At 37.1% G+C, this 15,742-nt stretch overlaps 1 protein-coding gene across 6 annotated transcripts in view; it reads right to left on the reverse strand.

Moving 5' to 3' along the window:
- Positions 1-15,309, reverse strand: part of ANAPC10 (anaphase promoting complex subunit 10) — a 108,271-nt gene extending 92,962 nt beyond the window's left edge. For 3 of the 6 annotated variants that reach the window (XR_009725525.1, XM_061354171.1, XM_061354167.1), the window contains exons 1-3: positions 10,486-10,602; positions 8,985-9,075; positions 8,097-8,217 (exon numbers count right to left, since the gene is read on the reverse strand). Coding sequence is in view for 4 of the 6 variants with exons in the window: in XM_061354171.1 (XP_061210155.1) it covers positions 8,097-8,217; positions 8,985-9,075; positions 10,486-10,600 (327 nt within the window). In the remaining 2 variants the exon portion in view is untranslated. Of the gene's footprint in view, positions 1-8,096; positions 8,218-8,984; positions 9,076-10,485; positions 10,603-15,287 lie in introns of those variants that run through there. The other 3 variants (XM_061354169.1, XM_061354168.1, XR_009725526.1) reach the window with 2 other exon arrangements.
- Between the last annotated feature and the right edge of the window lie 433 nt (positions 15,310-15,742).

Genomic DNA, 15,742 nt, shown 5'->3' on the forward strand with positions numbered 1-15,742 from the left:
AGCCACTAAAAAAAAGCCTCATGGTTTAAAACAAAACAAAGAGATACTATACTTAGCAGTAAGGGTTAAAGGCTACATAAAATGCTTTCACAAAAGCCAGAAGCACAGGGGTGAGGGGTTTGGAAATCAGTTGCAAAATTTGGTAGAGGTAAAATTAAAGAGGACTATTCCACAGCTTCAGGTAGAAATTTTGCAAGTCAGCCGCACTGCTATGCCACTGACAAAATGTGCAAACAGGAAAAACGACACACCCTAGTCTCACAGACCCTTTTATATACATACATGTACTTTCTGCATCCTTCACACAAAATTTTCCTACAAAGAAGAGATTCTTCATCTTTACTAATTATAGATTGCGTAATGAGTAGTCTGTTAGTACGTTGCTCATCATTATTCAAGTCTTCCCTGAAGAAATCTTTCAAGGTTATAAAGAAGGTAATAAACTATCATGGAAAACCAGCACACTTTCATGGCTGTATTCTACCACTTCGGGTATTATACAGCTGCTACAGAAACTGAAAAGCCTATTGAAATTATCTAGGAAGTCTTGTAGTATGGGAGAAAACCACAGAGATAATTAGGATATATGGATTCCATTATGCAATAAATTTTAACACCACAGAAGAATACACACAACATTAAATCTCAAATAGCTATTTAATCAGTATTAAAGTACCACTGAAAACAAACATCTTTTCTGAAAACTACTACCAAAAGAAGCTGAGTCAGTGTAACAAACTGATGAACAAATGGGAACGGGATTTAAGGACTGAAAGGGGAAGTGCTCTATTTTGGTCTAACTGAAGAAGGAACTTTATAAAAGTGTATATGGTACTTTACTTTGTTTTTGTGAGGTATTTTAGGTAGATGCAAATTATACCAGTGTAAACTAAGCAATTTTAGTTTTGAACAAAAACATCAGGCATTCACAACCTAGTAGCAGCGAATATCATAATTCAGTCAGATATAAACAAGACAGAACCTGATGGGGACATTGACTTCAGACACTTGTCCAGTAGCATAGGCAATCTGCACAGACTACAAACAAATCACTTAACCTTCTTGCAAGATAATATTATAACCACTCTACAACAGTATTATCAACCTACAGACTTCAAAAGAGTGTCAGAATATGCTCAACTAAATTTGCAGTTGATTTCCTATACTATTCTATACTTGCTATAAGGCTGTAATTCTATCCATATTAATTCAAGAAGTTCAAGCATTTGTCTTTTTCCCCTCTCACACACAAAGCAGCAACCTGCTCATGTCTGCCAGAGAAAGGACTAGAATTTGTTTATAGTATTGTAACTAGAATAAACTACTGCAGGCTTTCATTAAAGCCTACAAAAAAATCCCCATCATATAGGAGGACAGTTCCCCTGCACTGAAAACATACTTTTTTATTATCTGAGTTGTAAGCCAAAAAGATTCTTAAAGAAGTAACATATATACTTAACAAGCTTCAAGCAATCTCTTCAAATTCTCCAACTAGAGCTTCATGCATGTAAGAGATGAAACCATGCAACCAAAAACTTGCTACAAAACAGGTATTACACAGCATAACATAACTTACACATCAACTGACACCAATAATTTATCTTGCCTTTTCACACTGGCAATGGAGAGAGAAGCTCTTTCACTTTTACATGAAAAATAATACTCATGTTCTAATTTCTTTTCTGTAGTGGAACTTGGATCAAATCATCACGAAAAAGGCTGTAATTCCACGCAAAGGTTTTACATGTATGTAAAATTTTCTGCTTCGATCAGTTCCTAGCCTCTATATACTTGAGTTCCCTTGAGAAAAGCTCTGTACTTCATCAAGTTCCTGCCTTACATGAAGCTGTTACCACTTTCCTTCACATGGCTTTTCCTCTGCTTCAGAAGGTAAAGTCAGACTGACAGTATTAAAAATACAGGGCCTCTTTAATGTACCCTTGCCTAATTGAGTCCCTCTGTGGCAAGAAAAGGTTCCTTCATAGACTTGTTCTTGAATGCTGGCATACAAAGAAAGAAAAAAATACCTTTCCACATGCAACACATGCACCACAGCATGAAAACTGTGTTTTATTTTCTTCTTTTTTCTTTAAAATCAAACAGAAGAGACAGTTATTTCTCTTAAAATACCATTTCAGAGCAAGGTAAGATAAAAAATACTTAACATTTATAGTGTGTGGACCAAAATAATCTTCCATTCTTCAGAATTCTTCTAAATCTAATGTGGATCTTGCTATTTGTACACACATACTTCATATGCAGAAAAGTCTATTTCAATAACTGCATTTCTCATGATTGTGTATGATGGAACATCATGCTCTGTTCCATCATATTACCATAGCAGGGCATGAAAATCAGGAAAAATGCAATCATGTTCCTAGTCTCCAGTTTGAAGTATACATTAGTTGATTTAAATAACCACAGGAACAATGAGCAGGTGATACCATCTACAAGGATTATGACATTAGCAGTGAATACCTATGCTATGTCATCATATCAACCTTTCTTTTGTAAAAAGGGGTTCATGTGAACATCCCCTCAAATATACTCTTCTGATGGAAGGTGGAAATATGGAGTACCAACTGTATCAAACTGAAAAACACCGATTCCTGAACTTGACTCCTACCCTTGTCATCAACCACAAGACTTAATAATTAACACCAGTAGATCATTCTACTCCCCTGCTTCGCAGATTTCCAGTAATGATCAATTTTAGATGTAAGGAACAGGTACTGGCTGCATCCATACCCAGCTGGCATAACAGCAAGATAACAATTGAAATGAACAAGCTGATGTGACGACCTCATCTATGGGGCATCCTAGAGACAAGAAAGACTGCAGTTTGAAATTCTACAAAACTAAAGCATATTCAGTCTTCTCTTAGCATTGAGTGTAGTTTCCAGAAAGCAGATTGAATATTTTTAATTGACATTCTGAACCCAAAGAATAATTAGGGGACAGACATGCATCTTTTCTTACATGGAAAAAGGAACACAGGGGACTGCTTTCTAATCAAAGTACCTGAAACCTAGTCAGAAATCTAAATAAAGCAGTAATAACTCAGTATTCCATCTTCACAGTAAAGCAGTTTAAAATGCACCTCAGAAATATTTGTTCAGAGATTCAGAAGCAATGCATTTTCTTGATTCATTAGTTTGCAATAGTCCTATGACAAGTTAGCACCTCCTAGTTCATCAGTAAGTTTACTGCACATACAGAAAACAGGTTGAGATTATTAGCTGTTGAATTTCAGAAAATTCTAGAGAAGTCCAGCCTCTTCACTACAATCACTGACACTGCAGGCATAAAGAGATTACAATAGGGTCAGAATTCCTTAACTACCTCTTTGAAAAGCTCCATAGTGTGGCCAACCCTCTGTCTGATACCTCCCTGCTCTAATGCAGAAACTCTTCCAACAGTGAGGAAGTGGCCCTGTCCGTGGTGCTTGGTCACAACGTCACACCACCAGGAAGGCCTCTCTGTTTGCAACAGCTCTGGAGCACCTGGCTGCAAAACACCAAGATGAAAAGGGCTAGAAACCAAACTGCAAACCAAAGAGAGAGCAATTCAACAAAAAAAAAGCTGAAACCAAGGACTCTCAGTGTTGCCAGCAAAGACATATTAAGATAACAGGGCTTTCACCTGAGCCTTCAAAGTCATCTTCAGCATGTGTATATACATATATATATATGTAAAAAACTAGTCTTGTTGAAAAGGTTAAGGAGGAAAGAGTACACCCAGTGAGTTAAAGCAGACCTCTTCCAAAGCAATGTTTAATACTTGGTATCATTCTTTGATATAGTCTACTACACAGGACCTTCAGTGACAAAGATCCTTTTTCCTACAAAGAATCTTTTTCCAATGTGCAACGCTACACCAGGCAGCACTGCACACGTGTCCAATGCTGCCCAGTGACGGTGCATTGCATACACGTAAAGGTTGTAGCCAGGGGAGTTACCCTGATCTAGCAGCCCTGCTTCAGGCTGAATGGCTTCCGAAAGAAGCAAACACCTTGCTTACCTAGGTTACACAAAGCCATGATGCCATCTGTTTGCATATTTGCCCTATCGCATACAGAAAGCACGTTCACAAGCCAGAGGCTTCCTGTCCCCCCTTCAATGGGGCAATTTTGATAATTTCCTTTTAGGCCTGAACATTAATACATTTTATCTGCCATGTGAATTATTACTACCCTTATACAATTTGAAAAGCAAATTACACATGGTAATGCCACACACTAGGAATGATTTTGGAACTATCACAAAGCTTGCCAGTTTCTCTGAACTACACAAACAACTAAATTAAACACATGTGCTACTCAAAAAATCACAAGAAAGTCCAAAATGTGATGGAAGAACTAATGCCTACTGGAAGGAAATTACACCTGTCTAGTTGCATCTCATTTAGTTACAGCCAAGACACGTACACCACATTCTGTTGCTGAGTCCTCTACAGGCACAGCAGAGTAGAAGACTTCGTCTCTTTCAGAGGTTCTGCCTCTAAAAGCAACTTTAATTTTGTGATTAAACACCAGTGGCTTCTCATATTTGAACTCATCTGAGAAGTGAGTAGCTATATTCAGGAAGTCTGACTCACACCTTCCCAAAGTGTCTTTTATACCCAAAGACATATAACTGGCTAATGCAAAACTTTACTTGTGTCTTCCTTTTGTGTGTAAAGTCCCTACATTACAAGCTGACAGCAGAAGCCATAGAAACTACTAGGCAAATATTACTTGAAATCCTACCTGCACTTAGCATCACTATCTTTTTATGTCACAATACAATCTTTTTATGCAAAGGTTAACTGCTGATGACCTAAATTTCTCGGAGAGGTAGAAAGGCAACAAGCAGGTGAGCATTATTTGAAGAGACCAGAGATATTTTGCAGCCAACATTTCATTCACATCATTTGCAGAGAATTATTTCCATATCAAGAGAAAGTGAAGTGCAATAACTTAAATCACATACTGAATTTAAGTTATTAAATCTGGATGGTGTCTGGATACTGTTCTAAAAATGCCTCTGTAGACTATCTTGTCCATGCAGGCTGTTTATACCATTATGTGAGAGACCTCAGACTGGAAATGAGAAAACATTTGTTCTCCAAGCTTGACAGCTGTGATAAAAATGCACTTAGTCAAAGGAGAAGGCTTACTGCATGCATTTTAACCCTAGTTCTTCCAGCTGAGCAAGGGAATAATACTACCAGATTATTATGGCTGTTCTCATCTATACGATGGGGTACAAATGACTTGTTTCTCAAAGAGGACTAAAATTTTTACTCAGAAAGTAATTCCATCTTAGGCTCCAAAAAAGACACGCCTACATACTAGACCACAAACTAAAGCTAATCTTATATTAGCGATGAAACCTGACCTAACAGCACATTGCATTGTTTTGATAATTAGACCATCAGGAATAACACATATGGAAGCTTCACAGGACTTTCATTAGAAACTATGAACTGGGCAACATCCATGTAAAAATAAAAAATGATTCAGCTGGATTTTCCAGTCAGTTAATCAGTCCTGAAGCCAATGGAATCACTGTATAATTGAGCAGATTTCTTTAAAGAGCTCATAACTGTTTACACTGCTTTCATACTATGTGTCAGAAAAGCTGAAGAAAAGAGAAAGTTTCAGGACTTAAGAAAAATTGTAGAAACATATTCTGAGTATCAAATAGTTTAGGAAATGTGAAAATTGATTGCAAAATTTAACATCACAGTGACAATAAAGTCACTAGTAATTATCTTTACCACTTCAAAGTATTATAAGTCATTAGTAAGCAGCTTGACCTTTTTTTCGTCTCAGCTTTGAAGAAAGCATATGAGAACGTGGTATGCCTAAGAATTACTGCTCTCATGCAACATATTACTCATATACTATAAATGATAGTAGTAACTTTTTTCATTTAGAAGTGTCTTTTTTAACTAAATACATTATGCATAGAAACCTGTGTTTTTCAAGAAAAAAAAAAGCTGAACATTGCCTGCAAAACTGCAGGAGACCAATATGCTTATTATAAATTTTACTGTTTCTATAATCTTTAATAATGCATATACTCTGAAAAATGGAAGTTTACCACAGTATAAGACACTTAACTGGTTGCAGTAGTTATACATACTAAACATTACATGCACTAATTATTATTATAAAAGGATAATCCGGAAGACTACTGGAAGAGTAGCCTACAAGCACACAAACTGATCATTAAGGACAACGGTGACATCTAGTGGACACTCGGAAAACAGACCCGTAACCCAGCACAAGGAAAGGATCCAGCTGCTGTTACACGATGTGCAACTCCCAGATTGCAACAATACAATTAAGATGACAAACAAAAACCTCCAGAATTTGCAGCTGATGAAAGCCAAAGTAATGTGATTATTCACTGCTTTCAAGAGCATATTTAAGTGTAAAAGGAAAAAAAAAAAGAAAGACCGTTCAAGATTTAGCATAAAAGTATAGGTCAAAACTATAGAGAACATCAGAAATCATTGAAAGGATATACATAGTTACACAGTGCTAGCACAAGAGACGTATAAATGCTTCCTAAACTTCCTATTTATTCCCACTGCATTTACAACCTTCTGCTTATAAGTTGCTCCTGTCAGGACTTCAAACACTGAAAACCAAAGTGAAAATACAAATCCCAAGAGTAAAAATTCACACCACTATTTAGCACCTCCCTCGTCATTCCAATCCTCTCATTACAATAACGCCTTCCATTTAAGTGAAGCAAATTAAACTTTCCCAATATATCAGCCAGTACCAGCTGCACTCCAGAGAAGAGAAATCTGAAACATGAGGCTACTGTAGCCAAAATAAGCAAAGATACCTGGGTATTTTCATGGGTAACCTGATTAGTTTACAAGGTAGACTTCTACAAAGACCATGGATTATCTGAAATCTGTTTTTACTATTTACCAAAAGGCTAGCAAAACTAAGTAGTTAAACTCTAATCTCATCTCAATTGTTCTATCAAAGGAACTTTTCCTGACTAGAAGTGTCACCATGAAAAAAAATACTAGGTCTGCCTATTACACTTTTTTATAAATAGGTTAATAGAACACTACAAATCTATTTCCCATTCAAAGTTATATGTATCAAACGTCTTATCTACATAAATGGAAATTACATTGTATTGTTAAAAGCAAAAATACTGCATTTCTTTCCAAAATTTCTGTCTTCAGTATAAAAAAAAAGGCATTACAAAAATATTAGAAACTATACTCAAAAGTAAAACAGCATTTATGAACACATTTGATTGCAGATTTCATTAGACTTTAAATTGGTATCTTGCTTGCATCATATATGATTATGCAAAGTTAGTGTGGCAGTTCTACTAGTTCTCACCATCAGTAGGGGCTAGAGTCAGCTATTAGCAAATATGTAACAGATTCTCACATGAAGATTCTCTAACCACCAGAATACGAAGAAACCCTCATATAATTGATGGTCAGGCCTTGTGTCCCAGCTTCTTTTTGCCTGCGTCTCAAAAGTGAGCTTTGAGTCAGATGCTACTTGTTAATAGGAGTACATGCAGCCTCCCAAAATTTAAATCCACACTCCAAAGATACATCATTTACAATACAAATGTACCATACACATCCATAACTAAAGCCTGTAGGTTTAAATTTTGATTCCTAGTGAGACTCAAGAGCTGAACAACCCATTCATAACTTTGATTCATGCCTTTTTTAATTCTAAAAAGGCAAGTATTTAAAAGTAAGTCTCCCTTTTGATGTATGCAATGCATAGGGTTTGCAGATACTTAAAGTGAGATCAAAGTTTAACCAATTCTAAACATCCCTGTTCTGGAAAATCACACTCTTCATTACAGGATCTATATATCAAGCCTGTTATAACCATATTGGTAATGGAGTCTGATAAAAAAGAGAAACCAGTCCAGTAAGTTTACAAGGTAAAAAGCCCCTTATTAAAAAAACTAAAAGCAAACATCAAAATAAACCCAGGCATTTTCACCCTCCAAGCACAATGTTGTATTTTACCTCCCAAACCAAGTTTACTACATCAGATGTCCTAATATGAGGCTTATTTTAAGACAGAAAGCAAAGCATCATTGACCTACCCGGATTTCCTGGAGATTATGAAAATTATTTCCTACTCTGACAGAGATTTTGCTTGGAGTATAACTTTCATCAGATTTGTAGTCTGCATAAATACATAAAGTCTTCACTGTTGTTTTTCTTCTGCAGGAAGCAACAGAAGCTATGTAAGCATCATTACAAAAAATGTCAAGATGAGTTTGTAGCTAGTTTGTAGTAACTAAGGACTTCTAAAACTTAATACAAGTGTGTCTACTGATTTATAAGAACTCCGCTGTTAAAGCAACTAGGTGTTTATCTACATTATTATGCACAGACTGGATTCTCCCTGTTCTCTTTGTCTGCATTCAGAAATGTCGGTATACCAAGAAATACAACAAAAGACCAAGATGCCAAATAAGCACTTGTATGCAACAATGCATAAATTTAGCTTATCAAATATGGACTCTATTACTATATTAAAGAGTTCTCCAGAAAGCAAATAAAAAGGTGACAAATATCTAACATCATCTTCAGAGTTTGGTTAAAGAAAGACTGAAATCATCTTACAAAGAAAAGGACAGGAAAACAGTAAGTTCTTAAGTAATATTACACTATTTAAACCCAGTAATCTACTCTTCAAACTACACTCAAAGACAGAAAGCCAGGACAAAAGTGTCACCTTAGATAAGTAAAAGTGAAGCCATTACAAATGACACACTATTAAACATCCCTTTTTGTTGCTTATTTAGGCATTTAGTAACCATCATGTTTGACAATCTAATTTTTATAAATGCTATCCATCTGGTTTCTTTAGCAGTTGGGAAACAGGATTAATTTAGGAGTCCTTGCACATCCAGAATTTCTATCTTGGTGAACAGTAATCAATACAGAATTATACACCCTAACCCATATAGAGTAATTTTCAATACCTAAATTGGATGTTCACCAAATGAGGCTGTGATCCATCTGACTGCCAGTAAGTTTCTAGATTATCATCTCGTAACTGATCCACTCCAAATCCTAAGAAAAAGAAAATTCAATAGTCTCCAATATCCCATTTCCACGATGCAGACATCACAGACATAATCTTTATTCAGCTGTTACAAACTAAAGTATGTATTCCAAGTTGTAGCATATAAGGAACTATTTCTAGACATGAAAGTTGTGCCTATAATTTCTGACAGAAAACAGGGGAACCTGTCAATCCAAGCTCAGTACTTGAGTGTCTTTACATTTTTAATCTCCTATTGAAGTTTGTGGGGGTTAAAACTATTCAGCACATCCTGGAATTTCAAATGGTTAAGTAGTAATTCAAACTAATTGCAAGAACAACATCTAATAGTTAGGCTTTTCCACCTATTCTATAATCTAACTGCTGAACTAAAGGAGACTCATAGCAGAGACCATCTATCTATTACAAAATTTTGGCCAAATATAACATTTTCTTTTCAAATGGTCTCCTGAAATATTTTGACTTTTCAAGTTAGCAGCTAGAACAAACAACGGATGCCAAACACAGTATTTCTGAAAGTTAATACCATCACATTTAAATGAGTGAGTCCAAATCCGTATTTTTCCGTTCCCTCATTATCTGTCCTTTTACTAATCACATCCTTTTATTGACTGCCCATACTCACTGCAGTTTTAATTCAGCAGTTGGAAGTTTAATCTGCAATAAAAAAAATATTTTCACTCTGTAGTGGCTAACCATATGATGTTTTCTCTAAGTAAGATACCAGCATATCAGACTAGACATTCAGCCTGAGCACAATATTGTGACATAAGGGCCACCACTGACTCCAGGCTGTAGAAAGACACCAGATCAATTCCCAGCAGATACTTCTAAAACAGCAACTCAACTATCTCAAATCAAAACAATACAGATTTTCAGATATTTTGAGCAGTCACAAACTATCATTAACTGTATCTCAGGAAAATTTGCAACAGTTTGATTTCACTTGAAGGATTTTAGGGTGCTACACTATAATGGATGAGTCAACACAGTCTGGACAGAACATTTAGGTTGCCCAGCTGTATGGTTTTTCTAAGTCAAAAATACAAGATACCCAGGCAAAATGTCAACACACAGGAACAATTACACACTGCTGGTTTTCTGCTCACATGGTTTAGTTTGTTCACTTATGTGAGTAAAAAAAGAAAAATCCCACAAAACAATTTAGTATAACGCTGGTTAAAGATCTCTTTTGTTAATATGCTATTTCGTCATCATAAGATTTCTGAGAAAGTTTAAACTTCAATATTGCGTCAAACATAGACTAGGTCAAAATTATTTGTAGTGACTACCCATACAGTTATACAACAGCAGTTTTACTGCTACACTGCCTGTATGTGTTTTATCAAAACATAAACCTCTACGTATTCTAAGAAAAATGTACATTCAGCTTTTTACACCATTTGTTGTGATTTTACCTGGCTTACAGGATGAGAGAGACCAAACTGCTTGTGAGCCTATTTCTCTAACAGTACCAGTCCTCTCTAACTGCTTTGGATCAGCACCAGGTGGCGTCTTGTTTGGGGTAGTCATTTCTAGTAGAGAGAGAAAAAAAGGTTGATACATTTTTAGCATGATAAGAAAATTAAACAGTTGTTTGCTTACACAGACACTTTAACTCTTCAGCCTTGCACTTCTATAACAGTCTATGGAATATGTAGCTTATACACATATATGGAAACATTTTTGGATGTCTGTAAAACCTTTATATATTTATAAAAATAATATATTTTATATATAATCTTTAAGTAAGAGGTTCCACATACATGTAAATCATGTCCTTCAAAATTCAATACATAACTGAAAATTCATAGAACATATACTACTTGTTTCACTCTTAACTCACACATACAGAGTTAGTCAGAATTTCAGGATTTGGTTTTAAGAAATTAAAACAGACCCTTTTGATTTCAAGGCTGGCAAAGCTTCATTTTCACTCCACATACAAGTAAGAGTTTTCTTAATCTGCAAGTTCAGAAGCTTATTCAGAAGCTAGAGCAAGCTTGCCCTCCTGGAGATCTCCTTAAAAAATAGGAAATGAGAGCTTAAACAAATCTCCTGGGTTCAAATTCTGTAAGGATTTATTATTGCCATATTTATCCATGGTGCGTTTCCTTAACTTCACAACTTCACCTGGAATCATTAACCTGAGACTTGCACTGCTCAAGTAATCACATTCAGTCTCAACACCTAGACTACTGCCATACAGTACTGCTATACAACATAATCATGTTGGGTTTTATATAGTACAGAACACCTTATTACTTCCTAGAAAGTAGCTTAAAAACTTCTTTCAAGAAAAAAAATACATTAGAGTTTAAAATTAAACAAAGCGCTCAAGAGTCAGGGAACTGGATATTATTTTAATCCTTTGTTTACATGCATGACATCATACTATGCTCTGCTAATCCCACCAGAAGTCTCCAGTACTTCACCTAGATAGCAAATGAGGGGCAGGAATCCACAGGGTCCAGACCTCACCCACAACAAAAGTGATACAAGGCAGAGACAAGGTTTTGGATGTAAGAATAACTCTGCAGCTAAAACTTTTTTGTTGTATGCAGGAAATCCAAATTCTGTAGTGTATATCACTGTCCATACCAAACACTTTCTATTGGCTCACCATTCTCTCAGAAGAATGGGTTAATACTACACAGCTAATCCTACAGATATCACATATATATTCAAATAATTTACATATATACTAATCCTAATGCCCTCCAATTAAAAAAAAAAAAAAAGGTAACACCATGCAAGTTTCTTACTGTCTTAAATTGAACTTGTTTCCTTCAATCTAGCAGGCAAAGCCACTCAAGATCCAAATTTCAACTCCAAACCACCACTTGCAAATAAGTCAGCCACAAAGCGTGTGTCAGTGATGTGGCAGACTGAAAATCTTGAATTTAGTTTGAACTAATGAGTTGAAGTAATCAAGTCTTGGAGTCTTGGGTGACATGGTTTAGTGCAAGGTGCCCTGCCCATGGCAGGGAGGATGGAACTAGATGATCTTAAGGTCCGTTCCAATCCTAACTATTCTATGAAGTCCATTTTTCACAACAGAACTTCTGTTTAACCATAGTACATTCTGGATAGTTTTCTGAAGCTTCCTAAAACTCTAAGAAACAGAAAGCAGGCAGAATTACTAAGGAAAAATACGACAAGAGACCAGCTCACTCAAATAATACTTCTGAGCATTTTACTAGCAAAAATACAAGTACTTCATTTTGGACAAGACAAATACATAATATTAAAAATAATTTAAGTCACCAAATAAAATAAAACCACAAAGCAAAACATTTTCTCAGCCCAAGATGATAAAAGAATGAGATTTATTTTTCTTTATTATTTTCTTTTCAAGATGCTCAAAACCAAGTAATCTGTCTAGAAGGCCTTCACCTTTACATGTGCTGAAAAATGGAATGACACACTGCATCTATAGAAGCATTGGCTGGAAACATCTCCAAATTCCCAATTCAATTATTCCAAAAGACCATTAACAGGCTACTGTTTCCTTATTAACAACATTTAATATATTGATGTCTTAATGACATGACTAATGTCACATTTTTGCCACTTTCCACCATGGGGCATGTACACCCTCTGATCAAGACAAGGCAGCAGCTGAGCTTTTCCCCCACCTTAAACTCTTCATCCCTCAGCATCTTCCTTAGAGAAGTTTGTTCCTTTTGAGAGAACATCCCCATGAAGTAGCAGCCATTAAATGTTTTAGCAAACATACAGTTTATAAACAGAGCGAACTGGAATTAAATGGTTCAATAATCTAACTTTCACACTAAAAACAGGTTATTCTCACTATACCAGTAGAAGACACTTGAGACTCATACCTGAAATCAAACCCTTCACTAAACACACACATGCTCCTCCACAACATACTGCAAAGAAGGATACATCATGATTCTTTCCTACTAAAGCTCCATAAAAATACCAGTTCAAGGGAACTGCTGAAGATTCCAAAGCAGTTTTCTCCAATTAAAATTTCTTACTCCACCATGTTAGCACACACAGAACTTTTAAATGCACATGTGCAAGGACCTTTGAGATTGTCTTCAACAGACACCTGTCCAACCATTTTACTTCAACAAAAGAAACTGCACAACCTTTGTGGACAGCCAGCTTCAGTGCTTCCTCAGTCTAAATGCCAAATGTTTTTCTTTACCATCCAACCCAAGTAATACCTTCTAAAAACCAAGCACGATTTCTTCTTCTTCTCTACATGGAGCCTGAAGGCTATATAATCACTAGCTTTTACACAGTGACCCTTTTGTAGATGTGAGGGACTTCATCAAATTTGCTCCTAGCTTCTAGTGTGCCTATGCCTCAAGTCTCCCTCACAAACCGAGTGCTGTTAACTCCTGTGGAGTCTAGAGATCTACATACTACGGTTAACAAAAATTAGCCATACTAAGGCTCAACAGCAGAGTAATCACTTTCTCTTCGTATTTAATCTCATCTGCTAACATGCCAAAATAACATATGTCTGATTGCAAGGACATCATATTGTTGAATATTTCATTTACTATACGTTACAGTGCTCAAATGCTTTTTCAGGATACTAGTTGCTGTTCAGTACTACCCTTTCCACTAATTATGTCTTTTATTTCTCCTTCCTGTGTTCTCTTCCTCCCCCAGTTCTTGTTAACTGAGTTTAATTACACTGATTTCAAATCTGCTACCAATATTCTCAATCAGTTTGAATTCTGACCCTGAGCTGTACAGTGCTCTCAATCATTCCAACTTGCTAGCGTATCTCTTCCATGCTAACCATTACAGAAAAAAAAAAAAGAATGCACATCCATAACAGAACTCGACAGGAGGACACTTCCTGGCATCCTTGTTTAAAGTGAATTATTTACAAGTCAGCTTCAAAAAGCAATTTTTCAACCAACCGTACAAAATCTCACAAAAATTGTTTTAGACCCCATTTCAGTAGTCTGTTTTTAACATAAGCCCAGACAATGGCAGAAACCCTGCAAAAATCAAGACAAAACCCTTGTATTCCTTCCTCATTAACTGCATTGGCTACTGGGAAAAAAAGGTTGATCCAGACTGCTCTTAACAAATCAAACTAGCTGATTTGCTGTTTGCAAATCAGTTTTCATTGTTTTTTACTTACTGACAAGTTCTCCCCCTAAACCACCTCCACAGAATCTTTCAGGGGATCAAAGCTTAGCAAGCTTTACCCTTTTTTTTTTTTTTTAATTATTATTCTGATTGCATTCCCATCATGATAATTTCATTCTGTTTTAGCAAGTATCTGTCTACAACTTCTCCATCAAACCCGAACAAAGGCTACACTGCAGCTACTACTCCAGCGTTTTTGCAACATCCATGATTTAAGACTGTTTTTCTTGTTCTTCTTTTGAATGGAAGAGAATTTCATACCTTAGATTTCCCCAAGATTGTCATACTTGTGCTACTCATTTTACCTCGGAAGTTCTTTCCCCTGCTCTCATTTCCTTTGAATGGACCTTTGTTGGTGTAAGACCTTTAAAGATCTCAAAATAAATGCAGAAACTACTATCTTACTATGCTTTCTATTTTTACATTCAGATTGAAGATTAAACAGTTACGTTGAACATGCAAATTACTACCATTTAATTAATATTTAATAATGGCTGCAAGCATTCAGCAACAATGTATTTCAGTAACTAGCTCACCTGTACATTGGATCTCCCAGACAATTCTCTCGATACAGTTTCAAACACCTATTACTCTACTCTGCCTTCAGCATACTGCTTTAAGCCTATTAATAAAAAATACTTGTCTTCCATCATCACAAAATATATTTAAAAATAAGGTTATTAAACTGCACAAGCAATTTTTATACCTATATTCATAATCAATTGAAATTAAAAATGTGGCTTTGCACAAGCTCATACTTCCAAAGATATACAGCTGGTCCTTGAAGGATACAAGCACTTCTTTGCAAGTGCCTCTATCAAGTTTTTAAAACTAGACAACGAACGCAGGGTGAAGTCCGTTTGACAACTCAAGCTGCTTTCACTCAGCCCTCCACTCACGACTTCTTCGCAGGACTCTGAATTCCGATTTTAGGCATAATTACTTTTACAACGCTGCATTATGGCCCTATAGAACACTTCAATATCGGAAATAACCGAGCAACCCTACGCACGAAACACATCGGCTGTGCTCAGCCAACAGATCACGCTCCCCCTCCCAGCTGGGGACTCAAACGCACAACCATTCGCTGAGGGAGGAACCCGGCGGCGGCACCAGTTAAGCAGCCCCAGCCCCATACCGGCATTGGAAGGCGCTCCGAGGCTGGGCGAAGGCACCGCACCAGCCTTCTGCCCAGGCACAGCTCCCCCGGCTGCCGTGACACCGGGGGGCGAGACACGGGACAAACCACCCCCTCAGCCCGCCGCGTCGGGACGGAGCAGCATGCCCACCTGATCCTCACAGCCGCTGCAACGGGCGAAGAGGCGGCGAGGGGGCAGCGGATCCGCCACCGCCACGCGTATCACCGCACTGGGATCCACCACCTCTGCCGCCGTCTCCAGGCCTGAGGCCCCGCTCTCGCTAACGGAGCCGATGTGCCGCCGCGCACGCGCAAGGCCTCGCACGCCACCGCGCGAGCCCGGTTTGAAAGACAACTGCGGGGAGTGGGACGGGCTGTGAGAAAAGGGGCGGGGC

Source organism: Neopsephotus bourkii, unplaced genomic scaffold, assembly GCF_033783945.1.
Source record: "Neopsephotus bourkii isolate Nb327-2 ecotype Australia unplaced genomic scaffold, CSIRO-AGI_Nbou_v1 NB_718, whole genome shotgun sequence".
NCBI lineage: Eukaryota > Metazoa > Chordata > Aves > Psittaciformes > Psittacidae > Neopsephotus > Neopsephotus bourkii.